The sequence below is a fragment of the Amphiura filiformis genome, chromosome 17 (assembly GCF_039555335.1).
Source record: "Amphiura filiformis chromosome 17, Afil_fr2py, whole genome shotgun sequence".
In the NCBI taxonomy this organism is placed as follows: Eukaryota; Metazoa; Echinodermata; class Ophiuroidea; order Amphilepidida; family Amphiuridae; genus Amphiura; species Amphiura filiformis.
Genome location: NC_092644.1, coordinates 50,137,843 through 50,159,772, shown reverse-complemented (window position 1 = coordinate 50,159,772; position 21,930 = coordinate 50,137,843). Strand labels below are relative to the sequence as shown.

The 21,930-nt window shown below is 37.3% G+C and overlaps 1 protein-coding gene across 1 annotated transcript in view; it reads right to left on the bottom strand.

Annotated features, from left to right (window-relative positions):
- Window positions 1–21,930, bottom strand: part of LOC140137265 (kielin/chordin-like protein) — a 133,314-nt gene that overhangs the window by 5,437 nt on the left and 105,947 nt on the right. Inside the window, 17 exon segments of the mRNA XM_072158911.1 lie at window positions 1,101–1,152; window positions 5,752–5,853; window positions 6,534–6,574; window positions 11,541–11,643; window positions 12,420–12,508; window positions 13,246–13,348; window positions 14,232–14,317; window positions 14,475–14,583; window positions 15,373–15,455; window positions 16,273–16,369; window positions 16,985–17,067; window positions 18,003–18,096; window positions 19,204–19,368; window positions 19,830–19,912; window positions 20,732–20,825; window positions 21,177–21,259; window positions 21,736–21,826. Of these exon segments, the coding sequence (XP_072015012.1) occupies window positions 1,101–1,152; window positions 5,752–5,853; window positions 6,534–6,574; window positions 11,541–11,643; window positions 12,420–12,508; window positions 13,246–13,348; window positions 14,232–14,317; window positions 14,475–14,583; window positions 15,373–15,455; window positions 16,273–16,369; window positions 16,985–17,067; window positions 18,003–18,096; window positions 19,204–19,368; window positions 19,830–19,912; window positions 20,732–20,825; window positions 21,177–21,259; window positions 21,736–21,826 (1,558 nt within the window).

Genomic DNA, 21,930 nt, shown 5'->3' with positions numbered 1-21,930 from the left:
CAGTGTAATACACATAATCATGCATAACTCGGAAACGCAATATCGGAATCAACTGAAATTTTGGAAATAAGCTTTTTTCGTGGATATGTACTGAAAAATGTCATAAAAAGAGGATGCTAGGATCACGAAATACTCCTTTAAGTTGCTATATAAGTTATAAATAGTCATCCCTGTAATATTTAGCAAAAACTCGAGGATTTTAAAGCAAAAATAACAATATTGGCCTATATTTTGCCTATGATTTTCCGGGATTTTCCAATTTCACAGGCGCGCACTCACATTATTAAACCACAGCAATATCATGTGGGGAATGTTTGTACTTATTTTTGGTATCACTGGATAGAAGATACCTACAGCTATACGTTGGTATCAAATATATTAGTATAGGACATGTAATATAGAAAATTCGGGATTTCCCGCTATATAATACTATAGCTCAACATGATTTGTACAGCTAAGTATACGATTCGCTCTCTGCGAATTCATTTATCGCACTTAGGCACGATTCGTCCAAATCTCAATATCAATAACTACGTCGTCGGTGAGTAAGATTTACCATTAATTTTTGGTGCAAATAAAAGATAATCTGAAACATAATAATAAGCATACTCAATTTGCTCAAAATTCGCGATTCGTCACTCTGCCGAATTCATAACGATATCATGTCAAGTGTCATTTAAAATGGACCAGTTTGCCATCATGCAGGTTGCTGGACCTGCAGGAAAACAGACATATTACCATACTGCAGAATCATGGCATGTTGCCTATGGGGATCAACGCCTAATCAGGTACAACATGGCCAAACTAAAAAATAATGCAAATAGCAAGAGCGTACACAAAAGAAACTTCACGCGTATAATGAGCGATGTTGCCAGGTCCACTACAATAAAATACTGGGTCAGAGGCCAGTCATTATCCACTACAATAAAATATTGGGCCAGAGGCCAGTCAGTATCCACTACAATAAAGTATTGGGCCATGCCAATGCATGCTTCAACCATATTTAGCACTTTGTTCTCAAAATTACAAAAAATGACGTATTATTATCGCAATAGGTTGACAATATATTATCTATATTTAGATGTTTATGGTCAACTTACGTGCTTGACATCTTGGGCAACAGTTTCCAGGATCTTGAGTTGGTACTTCATCCTGTAACATAATAAATATCAAATTAAGCACTTGTTCTAGTACATAATTAAGGTATTGTACAAGAGCACTTTGTTTTTCCTACATCACAATTTCACAGCACTTTTAACTTACGATATAGAGTAGTAATATTCTATTGGATGGCTAGAGGTGTGATACAAGAATAAACCGTATGCAGTAAAAATACACACCAACCCAAAGGAGAGGTTGGTATTTCCATGGCAAATCTTTTTATTGCTTTTAAAGTGCAAAAATACAAAAACAAAAACATTGGTGCCACTTAAAAGCCAAATATTTATTTTAATCATTCCTAACAGCATGCTGACAGTAAACCCTAACGAAAAGCACAACTCAACAAATAATGTGCTGCATTTGCCTCTCTACACATTACTGTACTTCGTCACACAATATTTGTGAGCATCAATGCAGAAGGTGAGCCAGTGCAAAAGGTGTGCCTCAATACAGGATAATAAGAGTACAGTGTACTTGAAAATATTTTTACCACTGGACTCATACACATTCATTATTTATATACTTTAAGGAGACCTTAATGTAAAATACTCACAGCTGCACAGTGTATTGGTGCACATCTTTATGTGGTACATTGCACCTGACTACTACTAGAAACACATAATACTCACAGCTGCAAAGTGTATTGGTGCACATCTTGATGTGGTACATTGCACCAGACTACTACAACAAGCACATAATACTCACAGCTGCACAGTGTATTGGTGCACATCTTGATGTGGTACATTGCACCAGACTACTACAACAAGCACATAATACTCACAGCTGCACAGTGTATTGGTGCACATCTTGATGTGGTACATTGAACCTGACTACTACTAGAAACACATAATACTCACAGCTGCACAGTGTATTGGTGCACATCTTGATGTGGTACATTGCACCAGACTACTACAACAAGCACATAATACTCACAGCTGCACAGTGTATTGGTGCACATCTTGATGTGGTACATTGCACCTGACTACTACTAGAAACACATAATACTCACAGCTGCACAGTGTATTGGTGCACATCTTGATGTGGTACATTGCACCTGACAACTACTAGAAACACACAATACTCACAGCTGCACAGTGTATTGGTGCACATCTTGATGTGGTACATTGCACCAGACTACTACAACAAACACATAATACTCACAGCTGCACAGTGTATTGGTGCACATCCTGATGTGGTACATTGCACCTGACAACTACTAGAAACACATAATACTCACAGCTGCACAGTGTATTGGTGCACATCTTGATGTGGTACATTGCACCTGACAACTACTAGAAACACACAATACTCACAGCTGCACAGTGTATTGGTGAACATCTTGATGTGGTACATTGCACCTGACTACTATTAGAAACACATAATACTCACAGCTGCACAGCGTATTGGTGCACATCTTGATGTGGTACATTGCACCTGACTACTATTAGAAACACATAATACTCACAGCTGCACAGCGTATTGGTGCACATCTTGATGTGGTACATTGCACCAGACTACTACAACAAGCACATAATACTCACAGCTGCACAGTGTATTGGTGCACATCTTGATGTGGTACATTGAACCTGACTACTACTAGAAACACATAATACTCACAGCTGCACAGTGTATTGGTGCACATCTTGATGTGGTACATTGCACCAGACTACTACAAGAAGCACATAATACTCACAGCTGCACAGTGTATTGGTGCACATCTTGATGTGGTACATTGCACCTGACAACTACTACAACAAGCACATAATACTCACAGCTGCACAGTGTATTGGTGCACATCTTGATGTGGTACATTGCACCTGACTACTATTAGAAACACATAATACTCACAGCTGCACAGTGTATTGGTGCACATCTTGATGTGGTACATTGCACCTGACTACTACAACAAGCACATAATACTCACAGCTGCACAGTGTATTGGTGCACATCTTGATGTGGTACATTGCACCAGACTACTACAACAAACACATAATACTCACAGCTGCACAGTGTATTGGTGCACATCCTGATGTGGTACATTGCACCTGACAACTACTAGAAACACATAATACTCACAGCTGCACAGTGTATTGGTGCACATCTTGATGTGGTACATTGCACCTGACAACTACTAGAAACACACAATACTCACAGCTGCACAGTGTATTGGTGAACATCTTGATGTGGTACATTGCACCTGACTACTATTAGAAACACATAATACTCACAGCTGCACAGCGTATTGGTGCACATCTTGATGTGGTACATTGCACCTGACTACTATTAGAAACACATAATACTCACAGCTGCACAGCGTATTGGTGCACATCTTGATGTGGTACATTGCACCAGACTACTACAACAAGCACATAATACTCACAGCTGCACAGTGTATTGGTGCACATCTTGATGTGGTACATTGAACCTGACTACTACTAGAAACACATAATACTCACAGCTGCACAGTGTATTGGTGCACATCTTGATGTGGTACATTGCACCAGACTACTACAAGAAGCACATAATACTCACAGCTGCACAGTGTATTGGTGCACATCTTGATGTGGTACATTGCACCTGAGAACTACTACAACAAGCACATAATACTCACAGCTGCACAGTGTATTGGTGCACATCTTGATGTGGTACATTGCACCTGACTACTATTAGAAACACATAATACTCACAGCTGCACAGTGTATTGGTGCACATCTTGATGTGGTACATTGCACCTGACTACTACAACAAGCACATAATACTCACAGCTGCACAGTGTATTGGTGCACATCTTGATGTGGTACATTGCACCAGACTACTACAACAAGCACATAATACTCACAGCTGCACAGTGTATTGGTGCACATCTTGATGTGGTACATTGCACCTGACTACTATTAGAAACACACAATACTCACAGCTGCACAGTGTATTGGTGCACATCTTGATGTGGTACATTGCACCAGACTACTACAACAAGCACATAATACTCACAGCTGCACAGTGTATTGGTGCACATCCTGATGTGGTACATTGCACCTGACAACTACTAGAAACACATAATACTCACAGCTGCACAGTGTATTGGTGCACATCTTGATGTGGTACATTGCACCTGACAACTACTAGAAACACACAATACTCACAGCTGCACAGTGTATTGGTGAACATCTTGATGTGGTACATTGCACCTGACTACTATTAGAAACACATAATACTCACAGCTGCACAGCGTATTGGTGCACATCTTGATGTGGTACATTGCACCTGACTACTATTAGAAACACATAATACTCACAGCTGCACAGCGTATTGGTGCACATCTTGATGTGGTACATTGCACCAGACTACTACAACAAGCACATAATACTCACAGCTGCACAGTGTATTGGTGCACATCTTGATGTGGTACATTGAACCTGACTACTACTAGAAACACATAATACTCACAGCTGCACAGTGTATTGGTGCACATCTTGATGTGGTACATTGCACCAGACTACTACAAGAAGCACATAATACTCACAGCTGCACAGTGTATTGGTGCACATCTTGATGTGGTACATTGCACCAGACTACTACAAGAAGCACATAATACTCACAGCTGCACAGTGTATTGGTGCACATCTTGATGTGGTACATTGCACCTGACTACTATTAGAAACACATAATACTCACAGCTGCACAGTGTATTGGTGCACATCTTGATGTGGTACATTGCACCTGACTACTACAACAAGCACATAATACTCACAGCTGCACAGTGTATTGGTGCACATCTTGATGTGGTACATTGCACCAGACTACTACAACAAGCACATAATACTCACAGCTGCACAGTGTATTGGTGCACATCTTGATGTGGTACATTGCACCTGACTACTACTACAACAAGCACATAATACTCACAGCTGCACAGTGTATTGGTGCATATCTTGATGTGGTACATTGCACCAGACTACTACAACAAACACATAATACTCACAGCTGCACAGCGTATTGGTGCACATCTTGATGTGGTACATTGAACCTGACTACTACTAGAAACACATAATACTCACAGCTGCACAGTGTATTGGTGCACATCTTGATGTGGTACATTGAACCTGACTACTACTAGAAACACATAATACTCACAGCTGCACAGTGTATCGGTGCACATCTTGATGTGGTACATTGCACCAGACTACTACTAGAAACACATAATACTCACAGCTGCACAGTGTATCGGTGCACATCTTGATGTGGTACATTGCACCAGACTACTACTAGAAACACACAATACTCACAGCTGCACAGTGTATTGGTGCACATCTTTATGTGGTACATTGCACCAGACTACTACAACAAGCACATAATACTCACAGCTGCACAGTGTATCGGTGCACATCCTGATGTGGTACATTGCACCAGACTACTACTAGAAACACATAATACTCACAGCTGCACAGTGTATCGGTGCACATCTTGATGTGGTACATTGCACCAGACTACTACTAGAAACACATAATACTCACAGCTGCACAGTGTATCGGTGCACATCCTGATGTGGTACATTGCACCAGACTACTACTAGAAACATATAATACTCACAGCTGCACAGTGTATTGGTGCACATCTTGATGTGGTACATTGCACCTGACTACTTTGACAAACACAGTTGGTGCATTCATCTCTCATCCATTGCTCATTAGGCTGAAAGAAATTTGAACATATAGAAAAGATGTAATCAACTTTTAAAGAGGCAATATGAGGACACACCCCAATGTAGTATGAAGTAGGCATATATGAATTGAAAGTGATCAGCCCCAGGAGCAAACTTATAGATAACATTCTCACAATTAAAACAATACCTTTATTCTCTAAATATAAGGACACACCCCAATGTAGGTAGGAGTTGGCATATAAGACATGAAAGTGATCAGCCTTAGGAGCCAGCTTAAAGATATCATTCTCACATTTTAGTTGTCAAATTTGTCCAACAGGTAACCTCCATTTTTTCCTTTAATCAACCACCGGAAACAGATCCTATTTGTAACTAATCCATGGATCCTGAATTTCTTGACTTAAAGTCAGATTGTACCATTATTATGTTTTGATGAGTCCAAGTGTGTGAAAATTGCATGCTTTACACCCAATATTTATTGGTCTCGAGCTATGAGTTTTAAAATATATATTTTAAAACTCATAGCTCGAGACCAATAAATATGGGCTCAAGCGATCCAATTTTAACAGCTTGAATGTTAATCACTCTCTTTTGTCATTGCAATAAATATGCATATTGTATTGTTAACCAGAAACCCCAAGATAAACATATTGATGGGTTTCTTTTTTTCAGTTTCCTCTAATTTTGTGTTTATGTAGACACTACTTACCAGGTAAGTCTGTCCTTGGTACACACACGGATCACCCATACCTAGGAAAGGACACAGAGAAAAGTTATTAAAGGCTTGTTCAGATAGGCTTAGAGTCAAGTTTGTGTAAGCTAACACAAAGCTACACAAAGGAAGCTTAGTGGTAGTGTCCGTCTCAACAAGTATTATGTTAACAAATACAAAGCAAAGAATTTACCACACAGAGTAACATGTACGAATGGATATATAGCGTTTTGCAACAAATCTCTTCATAAATTATGCAGAACAACCAAAACCACGAACGTTGTACTCTATTGTGTGTTCTTTTTCAAAAAAAAGTATTATTTCTATAATTTGTGAATCGGGCATTAAAACACACTTATACCAATGTACACAAGTTCGGAACAAGACTTGTTATAAAAATATAACGACTGTCGCATATTCCGGTCGAATGCCAACATTTATTGCTCAATAAATCATGAAATGAGCGCAATACTACTTTGATGATACCGATCTCAAGTGGATATCAGCCAATGAAAAAAGTATTCGCCGGAAATATATTTGCTAGAATTCAGTTTTGTTGAACTTGACAAATATATATTTGGTGGGTGGTCTCATATAACACTTGTGAGGGCTTCAATCATGTCTTAAGTTTGTATGTTTGTTTTGTTTGTTTGTTAGTTTGTTAATTTGTTAGTTAGTTGGTTAGTTAGTTACTTATTTTTATTTTTTATTTATTTATTTATCTATTTAATTAATTATTTATGTATTTATTGACTTATTTATTTATTGACTTATTTATTTATTTGTAATGCTCGGTGTCCGCTCTGCAAAAACAAAGAGACTTTACACCATATCCTCAATAATTGTTCCGAGGCCCTTAAGCAAGCAAAGAAAGTATACTTGGAGACACGATTCGATCCTGAACTACATTGTTCGGTGTTTGATCTCCCTTTCTAAAAACGACGATGTGAAGGTTTTTGCGGACATCAAGGGCATGACCTCTTCCGGGTGTACAATACCTCCAAATATTTTGCCCACATCTCACTGCCCGGACATATTTTTGTATAATGAATCTGCCCAAAAGGCTTTGATTGCTGAACTCACTGTTCCATTTGAACAAAATATAAAAACATCTCATGATCGTAAGCAAAACAAATATGCCAGTCTTCTTTCTTATCTTAACATGGGGGGGGGGGGGGTGAAAACAAATCTAGTTTGTTTTAAGGTTGGTTCTCGTGGCCTGGTCAGTAAAGATAACGTTTCTTGTGTGCGTTCCATTTTCAAATTTTGCAAAGCTACATTCACCAAAAAGGTCACCAAAGACATTTCTAAACTAGCTTTGTTGGGTTCATACAGTATTTGGAATTGTAGGAAAGAGCCCTTGTGGGATGACCTCGAATACCTCAAATTGAACATAGTTTAATCATGTTTGTTGGCTCTTTTAAATGATTTTTATGCATTTCTTGTATGTAATTGTTTGTTTTTGCTTCGTTTTCCCTGCATTGGTCCATGCTGTTGCTTTGCACTGGCATGTTGGCCATGTCCTGGGTTTTGTGTATGCTTTTTAACCTTGTTTGTTAATAAAGTAATATGATGATTTTATTTATTTATTTATCTATTGACTCATTCGTCTCTTGATTTGCTTTGCAGTTGAAACCTGCAAGAAGGTATGGGCCAACCTCCACGCCGGTTACAGGCAGGTCGTGAATGCCCCGAAAAGCAAACCTGGGAGCGGCACATCAAGTAAAAAAGGTGGAAATGGGAAGGATACATGCGGTCACATGTCACATCAAAAGCAGGGTATGAATTATTTACCAGGATTCTTTATAACTGATATTTTACACTGGGTACTATACACAGGGCATCTTAACGAAAATCCCAAACACAAATCTGAAACATCATAGTTAAGTTATCTTGGCTAGTCTCAAAAAATCACCTGATAACACACATATTATACAAATCATCACACAGTTGATAGTATTTACTACAGACAGCAAGTTTTTATTACATCATTTGGTTTTTGGAATACAAATGTTTCACTTATCTTTGTCATGATCACAGTCACAACACACATTTCAGGGTATTATATACCATACTATATTATAATGTGAAAACTATTTTCACAATTATATTTGAACTTTCAATTCCTTATTAGGCCTATTCTACCATTGTTATACTCCAATGTATTCTTATATTAATATTTATTAACAAACTATCTATTTCAGATCTGTGTCAAACATTGAGGTTGCGAACAACGATATTGACAACGACCAAGCGGCAGAAGTTGACAAAGATGACTCTTCCAAACCAACAGTTTGCTATGTTTTTGTAAAACAATTTTGCATGTTGATAGCTATTGCTCTTCAAAAGCTGGTCTCGCTATGGATTTTATGTAATTGTTATGTATATCGTGCTGCCTATGAGGCTTTCATATGACATGTTAAGCCCTCCAGCCACATAGTTGGAGTTCCATATTGAGCCGTTTTAAAATTGCATAATTTCCTGCTCTTTTAAATAATGAGCTGGTCTCACTAAGTATTTTAACTTTTTATTGTATTTCTTGCTACATTGTTGGGTTTATTTTTTCTTGCCATATGTAATGATATTTTTGTTGATTTTATGATGTATTGTATTGTAAAGCACTTTGTATATGAAAAGGTGCTTAATAAATGATGCTTATTATTATTATTATTTATTAGCAGGAGAAGAGGCTACCAAACCAGCAGCAGAGTAGTCACCGAAAATGGCAGCAACGACCGTAACAAAGAAACGCAAACAAAGCACTGATGACCCAGATACACACATGATTGGCATGCTTCAGAAGGCGCAAGAATCACTCATTAAAAATATGGCAATTGAAAATAATGCTCTTGGCATTCAACTCAGGCGCTTGTCACCTTACAAAAGGGCTGTGGCAAAAATAAAAATTCAACAGGTGATGCTCGGCTTTATAGGATTGATGTGGTTTGACTTTCTCCAGGAGAGATTGAAATGCGTCTGGTGACATTCTGTAAGTCTGCCTGAAGGATTCATGGTCAAGTAGGCAGCGACAAAGAAAGCTCAAAAAGTGCTGTGTATGGTTAGGAGGAACTTATGGAATTGCCCGGAAAAAGTCAAAGTCATAGCTTACACCTCGCTTGTGCGACCACACCTTGAGTATGCTGCAGGCCCGGGGCTTGGTGCCCATACAGGAAGAAGAACATAATGTCCTAGGAAATAATCCAAAGGCAAGCTGCCCGTTTTTGTAAAAGGGAATACTCAAGAGAAAAGGGAACAGTCACAAAACTTCTTTCTGACCTGGATTGGGAGACACTAGAAACCAGAAGATTGATGTACAGACTTTCTTTGCTTTATAAGATCTGCCATGAACTAATTGACATCTCCATGAGTAAATATCTCACACCAAATCCAAGATCAAGCAGACCTCATAACCAGAAATACATCAAGCCAGCAACCAGAATTGATGCTTACTAATATTGATTTTTTTCCCGCATCAATTGAACTGTGGAATAAACTGCCTGCCGAAGCAGTAGAAGCAAAAACCTTGCAGAGCTTCAAGTCATCACTGCGCAGCCATTGTAGTGATGTTCAACTTAATACAATTCATTAATTTTTTCTGCACATCTCCATGCGAGCTCATTGGTCAACTTGACTTTAATATATGCTTTTTAAGCACAACGTCGGCTTACCAGAACCAGAACCAGAAGTACTTGTTGCTCTGGGTCCAACAGGTGGAACTCGCCATACTGTGGTTGTCTCAGCAGCAGTCTTCTGGCGTATATACTTTGTCTTATGGTTTTCCGTTTCCTCACAATGTTGAGGAGTAGAGCTATTATTTAAGTTGTGTGTTGTCAGAGCGAGAAGCCTGGCACTTAGCGGAGCCATTTTGACATCTAAGTAACTAGGCAATTGCTATAAAGCTTTGTACAAACCCAAATGCTATCAAGTACAGTTCCTCCATAGGTTAATATTACATAATTAACATTTAATATCCTTTTGACTCCTATTTGGAGCCATTACAGACATTAAATCATGACAATAGTTCAATTGAGTTTACCTATTATGATTTTATTGACTTCATTAAAGAAATTCTCTAAATTTTGCGTACTTTGGTCAACGGGCAATACTTGTTAACAGTCAGGCAACGCTGTGAATTGTAGAAATATATCTTTCTCCGGTTCATAGTTTTATATTCGAAGTCGCATATATTTTGACGACCAAAAAGTATTTGAAGCCAAATATTTGCCTTCGAATATACTAACTGAACCAGCCTGTAGGATCATGGCTTAATTGTATTATGGGCAAGTCCAGGTTGATACCAATATAGATATTATAGTGCACAAAGGACATCCCTTGGTATATACATGCATTCCCATACATAAGACATAAAAAAACAGAAAGTCTATATACAAGGAGCAGCTTTAACATTAAAACAAATTTATGATTTATAATCAACAGCAGTGAACTAGTGCACTAGACATATAAACTAGTGAACTAAACATTTATATTCAAAATACGAACATGGAATTATCAGACTCTACAATATGTATAGTAGACATTTATTATATCTCCCCAGAATTGAAGAAAAGGAGCAAGGTCAATATGAGAGACAGATAGGTAGACGGAAAGATGTGATAGTGGGGTAAAGTGAAGAAAAAGAGAATACCAAAAATACAGAGGGAAATGCAGACAGATGATGAAACAGCAAGATATAATTCAGGGCAAGGAGAAGCAAAATAAAATAGACATGCTTAGTTTTAATTAACAGACTCTACAATAGGTATAGTAGACATTTATAAGTCCCATGAAATGAAGAAAAGGAAAAAGGTCAATATGAGAGATAGACAGGTGGACAGAAAGATGTGATAGTGGTGTAAAATGAAGAAGAAAAAGACAATACCAAAATACAGAGGGAAATACAGACAAATGGTGAGATAGCAAGATATAGGCCTAGTTCAGGGCAAGAAGATGCAAAACAAATAGATAGACATGCTTATTTTTAAACATTTTGAAATTTCTACTCACTTCTACATTCATAGCAGCATTTATCGTCTGGTTTGTGCAATTCATGTCCAATTTCACAGACTACAGATTCACAACGCTCCAATTCACAGTTAACTACACCTCTCTGTCAAAAATAAAGAAATAAACAGAAGTAAACAAATTTTGGTTCTTTAAAACTGAGAGACAGGAAACATGTGTTTGTTTGATTGAAAAGTGATTTTGAGGGATAGTTGGAATTTATTGATTTCAGGGATGTGTGGAAGTGTATTTGTATAAATTTTCATAAATCACCTAACAATACATACAACAGGTATGGATTTCTGAAACAATAATTCAGTAAATTCATTAAGGTTATGACCAAATTTAAGCACTTTAGTGTTGTTAGCTTTGTTCAACCCGTAATACGCAATAATTATTCAGCTTTTGTTATTGCATGTCACTAAAGTCCCAACTTAACCATGGTAAATTCACAAAGCGAATCTGCCATTGCACAAAACATAGTCAAGGTTGGTACTATGCCCAACTACATGTACCATGTATACCATTCTATATCAATATACAATACTATAAGTTTCACCTATAACAAGTAGAGAAAGGAAGAAAGTTAGTCATTTTATTCTCCTCTATTCTGACAATGCTACAACAAGCATGAATGTCTCACTCAATCATCTACCTGTTCAAAGTTTCATAAGACTCATCTTGTTGAATGGAATAACCACCTAATAAGTTTTTTTTTCAGTTTACTAATTGCCATTTTCTTCCTCCATACATACACTTGATGCACTTATCATATACAAGTAAACTAATTCTCTGATTGACGATTGATAAATTGTTTGACTGACTGACCAACTGACTGACTGACCAACTGACTGACTGACTGATTGATTGATTGATACTTACATCACAAGAGCACTGGATACAGTTATCAGCTCCTTGAGACCACACTTGTCCATCAAAGTATGTCCTACCAGTTGTTTCCACATGACACACTATATAAAGCATAACAAGAATTGAGATTATTTCAACAATGTTACTAAGAGCATGGTAAAATAACAACAGGGATGTACCGAGCTTTCTTGGTCGGGGGAAGATGGAAACAAAATTGGTTATATCATCATTTGGGGTACACTTATAGCAGACTTTTTTTAAAGAGAGAATGTGCATGTAAAAGTCTTTGAGCTTCCAAAAAGGGTGCACAAAATTGGTAGCACTATTTTGGCCCATAATCCGGGTAAACTTTGTGGGGGAACTGGCTCCTTGCCACTTTTCATTTCCATTGCCTTCCCAATTTTCTCTTTCATTTTTTGTCAGAGGGGCACTTTACTCCTTCATATTCCTGCCCACCACTGGCTCGCTAACAGCAGGAAAGTTTGATAACATATCCAAATATGTGTTGAAGGTTTTAGGGAATCATAAATGTACCAAGCAAATATATGGATAACCCAAACATTGTGACAACTAAGGGATCTGAGGTATCAGAAAATCCTCTACAAATTGTCCTTCTCGACATCAACAAAATCAATTAAAATGTGATAAACTAGGAAGAGAAATTCCATTTATATACCACCCTAAACTTTCCAAATTGTCACCTACAACACATTAATTTGAGAAGTAAAACATAAATACTGATGTAAGTTGATAAAATAAGGAATGAAACAAAACATCCAAATTTCATTTTCATAGTGCCTAAGGTCACCAAATTATTGTACTTTGCATATGACCATACCTTGACAGTGAGGGCAGCATTCTCCTGGTAATGTTATCTGTTCATGTCTTGGGCAGCTCATCATTGGGCACATGTCACGAGTACACTCCCAGACAGAATCACGCTGAAAAGCAACACAAATTTGTACAAAATGCAGTTACTTGAAAAGTACTTGATGAAAACAATTACAACATGGGTATCATTTGACAATTGCTTTTTGGAGTAAATATTGAATCCACTAATTTGTAAGGCTCAAACTGTTAACATTATTGTTAGCTATTGTTTAGTAAGCTACATCCTCCATATAATGGATTTAATCACTTCATTCTAAGGCAGCTTCAATTTTCTGTAACATCTAAACATGATTTCACAAATCCCATAGCTATTGTTCATGATTTGCACATAATCTGGATAATATTTAGCTTTTGTAAAGGTATCAATCCCCTTTAGCCTTTTTTTTACTTGATAAAGTTTCGCTTTGTGCACATTTCAACAAAAGTGGTAATTTGAAAGACAGTTTTAAGACCAAAATTCAACCTGATTATATCCAAATTAGTAGTGTGTGTGTAATTGTTTCAGGCAGGGGTTCCATTCTGTATGCTTTCCCCAGGTGCCACAAACCCTAGCTAAGCCACTGAGAAGAACCACACATTACACACTAGCACATCTTAATATGAAATTACAATGGAAACATAACATGCAAAGGCAGATAAGCCAAAGAAAAACCTCCTGACATACCAGCCTCTGCGGATTTGAATCTAAAAACTCCAGACATACCTACCTGTGCAGGGATTTGAACCCCAGACCTTTGAATGGCAAGTCTGATACTCAGCTACACAGGCTGTCCCAAATAAACAAGTCTAGTACTCATGGATGAGCAGTCACGGTAAACAGTACAAATAACACACAAGATAATTTCATGTTAAAAGTGTGCTAGTGTGAGATGCCTGGTTCTTCTTTGCCCTGTACATTCAATACCCTTTGAACCACTACTGTACTATACCTACCTTACACTCGCAGGTAAAGCATGGATCATTGTAAGGTTTGGTTCTGACTCCCTGTGTTTCATTGGTGCATCCACGTTTAAGCTCAGCTAAAAAGAAAACAAACAATACCTGATTATTAATGCACCATAACTCATGTTAAGGATAATTTAAATAATACAATACAACAATAATTTTAGACTTTGGCCCTGAGATTTAAAAAAAAAGAGTGGGGAAAACAACATTAACAAGTAATCTTATACTGACCTGCTCTGCATGTAGCACAGCATTCACCCTCTACAGGAGGCTGTATACTATCACTTGGACAATTCAGTAGTGACTCACAGATTTCTCTCAAACACAGCAAACTGCCATCCTATGAAAGCAAAATGAACAATAGTGTATTAATTAAACATTCTAAGCCACATAATAAACAGAGTATGCTGGGGTAATATTTCATGACTATGTCTGACTGGAATTGAGAAGCTTAAAACAAGCAAGTAGATTAGTAAATCATGTGGTGAGTAAAATGTGTCCCTGCCAAAAGGGCGGATCTCTGACTTTCAGGGTTTGTAAAAAAAATTGCAAAATGACCTCAAATAACCCCTAGATGAACTTTGGCCTCACAACTGTTGACATCACATATGTCAATGTACCCAAGGGTCATTTTATCCAAGGTTAAATCCAACATTAAAAGGTTAACATTTTCTGCACACACAGCCACACATCGGAGCTTGTTTTATAGTCCTCTTTCCAAACTTTATTTGGCAGGGACAATAATGATGAGCCTATTTTCATTTGAATCTTTTTTATTTGACTATTTTCATTTGACTCTGACATGAGCTGTTCTCCACTATATTGAGAGTAGGCTCTTATTTTATTCCTTGAAAAAGAAAAGTTTTATCTGTTCGAAACGTTGGCATTTTAACTTTGTTTATATGTTTTGTGTTGTTCCCCATTGGATGTTGTGTCATATTTTCCCTGTTTTTAATTTTATCCATTGCGAGTGTGACACTGTTGTATCCTTTTGGATCCATTCTTTGGTTCCCTGCTGGTCAGTTGAAACAGATTTTCCCTGTTTTTATCTTTTAAAATTGTTAATTTGGATGATGGCATTAAAAGGTCCAATATAACATTCGGTGCAAGAGGCCATAATAAGTCTCACCTGGCATGAACATGATTCACATGGGTTTCCTCCAGGTTGAAACCTCTCACCATCTGAATAGATGACACCATCATACTCACAGCCTGTAGTATAATATTACAAAACATCATCATTGTTGTATCTGCTTCACTTTTACAATATGATCATGTAACTCAATTTTTGCAATAACAGTGCAACTTTAGAATCTGGTTACACAACTCCTGCTATAGACCCTCTGATTATTTTGAGAACGATGCATATTCACAGAATAAATCAAATCTTGTGGGTGGTGTACCTTATTATAATACCTAGGCCTACTTTCCATGCAGAATTTAACACACTACAAGATATTGTCTTTTTTGAGGTGCTTTTTTATGTTGGGCATATCTAGGCATTAGCAGCTGCAATCTAGGAGATAACGCTGACGAAACTTCAGCCAGGCACAAGTGACCTGGTGAACGAAGGGGGTCGCTGTAGATAGCTTAGATTACAGTACAGGCAAGTGTAACCAACAATTGGGTTTATTACCCTGATCTGAACTGCCTTTACCAGATGAGCCATTGGGAGAGAGGATAAGATTTTTTTTTGGGGGGGGGTCCTGCGAGGAGTTGAACCCGGGACCTCTGGTACCAAAGGCAAAGACTTTAACCAGTGTGCCATGCTGCTCCCTTTTGGCTATTCAAATAGGTTTGCTTTGCAATAACTATACAATTTCTTGATCTTCATATTCTAGAACATGCTCATTTTTCACAGTTATTTAAAAAAACAAGATTCTCAAAAAGTTCATGATTTGATGTTGCTTTAATATTTGGTGTACATGTACTTGAAGGGGGCATTTTTCTTCCCAGTGAGGGGCAGGAATATCTCTGGAATATATGCAGCTTTCAAACTGCAAACAGCATCATACATTTTATACTTTACCTGGACAAACTGGACAACACTGGTCTGGGTAGTAGATAGGATTACTGCAGAAATCTGGAGTCAAACAATGAATCTCTGTACATAAGGTGTCACCCTCCTGCAAAAACAAATTAAAGAGATAAATTAGGGTGTCAGAATGAAACCCCTAATATACTGTATTTTCTCTATTAAATGCCACCATTAATTAAATGTTCAAGCAATTTTCAAGCAAAAATAGATGAATTTAGGCCTTACAATGCTGAAATTGCCATGCTATCTTCTGTAAGTAAGCTTAACACAGTCCACACATGATCAGTAATTGCTGTAGATGACTTTGCAAACCTGAAAGTGAACCGTTAGTCATTGATCCCAAGTACACAGTTCATCATAAACTGTTTGTTGAAAGATTTTTAAAACATACCAAATATCAAAATAGTCCATCCCTGCCAATGATATTATTTTACACATATGAATGTAATGGGCCACTTGTGTTCCAGGAGCACTACATGGCGACAATATCTTAAACAAGCAACTATACCATTTCTCACCCCGATATGGCAGTACCGTGACATCAGTACGTTGGGGCACCTGTTTTGGGCAGGCGTTTTTAAGCGGGTGCATGTGGTATGCCAGGGATTTGAGTGATCGCTAGCTCTTTGAGTCTGTGCCTAATGAAATACACACTGATGTCACTGCCACAACAGGGCAAAAAATGGTATATTTCTATTCTTACCTGACATTGACAGCTGATGCATGGGTTGATAGGAGAGATCCAGGACTCACCACTGGAATACTCAAATCCTTGATACAAGCAACCTATTGAAGAGAATAGGATGGTGTTATTACGAATAACCAACAGCACTGGCATATAATGAAACTTGCAAGTAAATGATGTTACACAAATACTATTTTGATATAAGAAATGTACATGTTACAACTAGCATTTTGGTTTTGTTGAAACAAATTATTTTCATCAATACTGAAAAACTCATAGAGCGAATTTCAAAGATTACCAACTTCAAATTGTACCATATGTAAGGCTATAGCGAATCCACGATTTTGGATTGTCCCTCATGGAGACAATCCTTGTACCTAGGGAATTTGTGAGCCAGAAATCGAAAGATAATTGTCGTCTTCAATATTGAGCATTTCAAGGTTTGCACATGTAGTGCTTAGCATGCGTTGTTAGCACAATGCATTACATGCAAACGCAAACAACCACACACGTTGCTGGGCACATAGCGAAATACTTTGGAGATACATCAAGTGGCCTACATGAGCGACACACAAACATGGCAGAGTTGGTACTTTTTTTATTCTACCTCACTGAATACAACACATACTACATTCTCTCTAATTAACACTCTAGGGGCTTTTGCATTTCCGAACTGTCTGGGAGCGCAATGCTCCATGCACAAAAACAGATCATCAAGCACACACAATATGAAAAATATTGGATGCATACATAAACAATGAGAAAACATGACTACAAGTGATTTGTTTACACACATTTTGATATAAGCTGTTGAGGGATGTTTTAGTTTGTTTGCATGTAACAAATTTATCTCCAGCATAATCTTAATGGATTTATTGGGAAAGACATCAATTTGGTGATAACATGGTTAAAAAAGTCTGGTATAGCATTTATGCAACAGTTTTCAAAGAAAAAAGAGGTGGGCAGTTATTAGAAGAGGATGTTAAGTATGGAGAATACAGTATTTACTTTAATAATAAAATGAAGTTTTTCTTACCCTGACATCTCTCACAACATTGACCTGGGTCACGAACTCTACGGTCACAGGTCAATTCTTCACATGTTTCTGTCACACACATCACATTACCATTCTGTAAAATGAAACAATAATAACAACAACAATAATAATGAGGGATTTAATGTAGCGCCAAATGTCAGAACCTTTGAGCACTTTACAGTATTATAGATAGTACAGCATAAAATTATTACAAATTAAAATTCACTACATGCAAAATGTCAAAGTCAGTATGTAACATACAAGTTTATTAAAAGGGCATTTCGTGATCCACAGCCTCATCCCCCACTTTTCTCAAAAAAAGTTGAGATTTTTATATCACTGGAATACTCTGGCTACATAATGTTTATGTACAAAATATTTCTTGCAGATTAATTCGCTCAGCAAAGATATCGTGAAATTTGAATTTCGTTCTGGTATACCAGAACGAAATTACAACACATTGTCTATGGAGCAGTGTAATACACATAATCATGCATAACTTTCATGAACGCAAAAAATCGGAATCAACTGAAATTTTGGGAATAGGTTTTTTTCGTGGATATCTAATGAAAAATGACATAAATAGAGGATGCTAGGATCACGAAATACTCCTTTAATACACAATAACATTTCTCTACTCCAGTAACCTTCCTCCATTTGAAAAAAATAGAAAATGTATACACATATTATTGGATATTTATGCATCAGGAACTCTCACAGCATATTTCAGAAACACCTGTCAATAATAATAATAACTCTGTACAATTTCCCTTTTCTTTGACTTTCAATAAATCCATTGGGGTCATGCTACAAAAGGGCAAAAATGGTGTACAGATGTCAATACAGTTCAAATTATATAAGATTTGGTCTGATAAAAAAATGTTATTCTGCAACTTGGTCTATAGTGTGTTTGACAGTAACGCCTTGTTTGTATTTCACAGAGGCAGTTTTGAAATTGTGGGTACTAGCCTAATCCAGCGGGACATATACACACACATAGAAGAGCAATTTGTCCATACACTGGCAATGCAATCACATACACGTACTGATGGAATGCTAAGCAACTCTTATCTTGAGACAAGACACAGTACAATTTCATATTTTCTTCTCTCTTTTCAACAATTGTTTATAAATATGTGACTGCATTTGCAAGCCACTCCACTCAATACAAGCTTCAAATTGAGAATACACCATTGCTTACCAGACAGTTACATTCCCTGCAGTTATCAGGTCTGAATATCTCTCCATTATTGTAGATTCTCTCTTCAAATAAACAGCTATCACAGATGGGACAACATGATCCTGTCACTGGGTGAGTACATTCTGAATTGGGACATGGGATGCGATTACACACTGCTTTATTGATCTGATAAAAGAAAAAGTTTGACAAACAGTAATGTATTACATGGATTTTTTTATCACTAATAAAATAGCCAGCAATTTATGAATTCCAAATTTGATATAGAAGCCCTATTTAGAAAAGATCCTTTATGTCAATTGAATAATGTTACTAAGTTTGTTTCACACATTCAGCTTCAGATTCTTCCAATTACATATCAGGAAAGATAAATTTCAAACAATTAAGCAATGGGTGAGTTCCGAATGACTTGAAACCCATTTTCCCAGAATACCACTTTCATCAAACAATACAATTTCATCGATACACCCATTGTAACTGAATGCTTAGAATTGAATTCCATTTTAATCTACACCTTCTCTCCCAATCTTTATTTATATTTGTAACAGAATGATAGCCTTCAATATTTAATAAGTATGAGGTAACCAAAAATTGATCTGTAAAATTAGTTTTCTTGTTAAATACCTTACCTGGCATTCACATTGCTGACATCTGTCTGATGGTAGCAGCCATCTTGAGCCATCAGGGTAGATACGATCATCAAAACGACACTCTGTTGAGACATGACAATGTACATTGTTAGATAGGGGTGGCAACATGGGAGTGTGAAAATACAACAGGAAAAAAGAAATAACAAGAGAATTATATGGCAAACAGAAAAAAACCTGACTGGCAGGCAGACAGACAGATAAAAAAAACCACCAACAAACAGATGCATAGATAGACAAAGCCACAAAGAGAGACAAACACACACAGAAACAAACACATACATTAACAAATAAACATATATAATAACACATACACACAGACAGTCTGATAGACTGTTAAGGAAGACTGAGTCACACAGATTGAGTCACACAGACTGAGTCGCACAGACAGTCAGAAAGACTGAGTCAGAAAGACTGAGTCAGAAAGATTGTGTCAGAAAGATTGAGTTAGAACGACTGAGTCAGAAATGAGAATCAGAATGACAGAGTCAGAATGACAGAGTCAGAATGACTGAGTCAGAAAGGCTGAGTCAGAATGATTGAGTCAGAATGACTGAGTCAGAATGACTGAGTCAGAATAACTGAGTCAGAATGACTGAGTCAGAATGACTGAGTCAGAATGACTGCAGTCAGAACTGACTGAGTCAGAATGACTGAGTCAGTATGACTGAGTCAGAATGACTGCAGTCATTCTGACTGAGTCAGAAATGACTGAGTCAGAATGACTGAGTCAGAATGACTGAGTCAGAATGACTGAGTCAGAATGACTGAGTCAGAATGACTGAGTCAGAATGACTGAGTCAGAATGACTGAGTCAGAATGACTAAGTCAGAATGACTGAGTCAGAAAGACACAAAGATAAATAGAGAGACAGGTTTACTTACCAGGACAAGCTGGGCAGCATTCTCCAGGAGGTGTGACTGGACTTGGACATGTGGTTTGATGACATCGTAACTCACTACACTCAACATTACCAAGCTAGAAAAAACAAAACGATTAGATGATAACAATACATCAGTACACCAAGGGCATCAAACTTGGTTGGAAATGCTGGTGATTGATGTGACAGTGTAATATCTATGTAGAGTGTCGACATTAACAGTACTTATGCAGTATTAGATTGTGAGAATGAAGCCAAAAATGAAGGCATTACATACATACATACATACATATACAATTTATACCGCGCATATTATTTAATTAAAGGTCAAAGCGCCATAACAAACTAAATGCATTAAATGCAGGCTTTGAATACTGTGGTATTATAATCATATTGGCACCATTGTAAACATTGTAGAATTTTACAACAAATGTGAGTTTTAGACTTACTCTGCAGACACAGTTATGGCATGGATTACTGGGATGAAGAAACACTCCATTGTTGGCAATTTCAATTCCTTCAAACTCACAGCCTGAAACAAACAAACAAACAAGATACTTGTCAAGATTGCATCATTGTGATTTAAATTACGCCTTATGCCTTACACCCTACAAAGCATAATCAATGTATTGCTGATAAATAGAACACAAAAAGGCAGTCCAGTTAGCTCAATTGGTAGGAACTAGAAGCTGATGCATGATGGTATGGGTTCAAGCCCCTGCAATGTCTATTCTGTTATGGACAAATTGAGCTAGCTTGAAATTCCTGGCTGTGATGGTAATTATATGTAGGCTAACTAGTGTTCATGCCTGTATAGAACTTTGTCCTGAATGATGCTAAATGGTCATCTGGATGGCAAGGTGGACAGACACCTTCTGTAAAGCACAATGATCTTTTAAAAGTAATTGCGCTATATAAATGTGTGGCCTTTCCCCCTCTTTTTTAGAAAAATTCTTCTGCTTTATCATGTCAGATTCAAAGATGGAATGTTTATATCGTAATACATACCAACACAGACAGGGCAGCATTCTCCTTGTCTGATTTGAGGATGAGAACATAAACGACTGCACTCAGCAGCCTGACAGAATATCTGACCATTCTGTTGAGAAATGATGAAGATTATACATTATTAATTACCGAAAACACATCACATGTTTTGAAACATCTCAAAATTTCAAGCACCTAAAACCAGATGTATTTGGA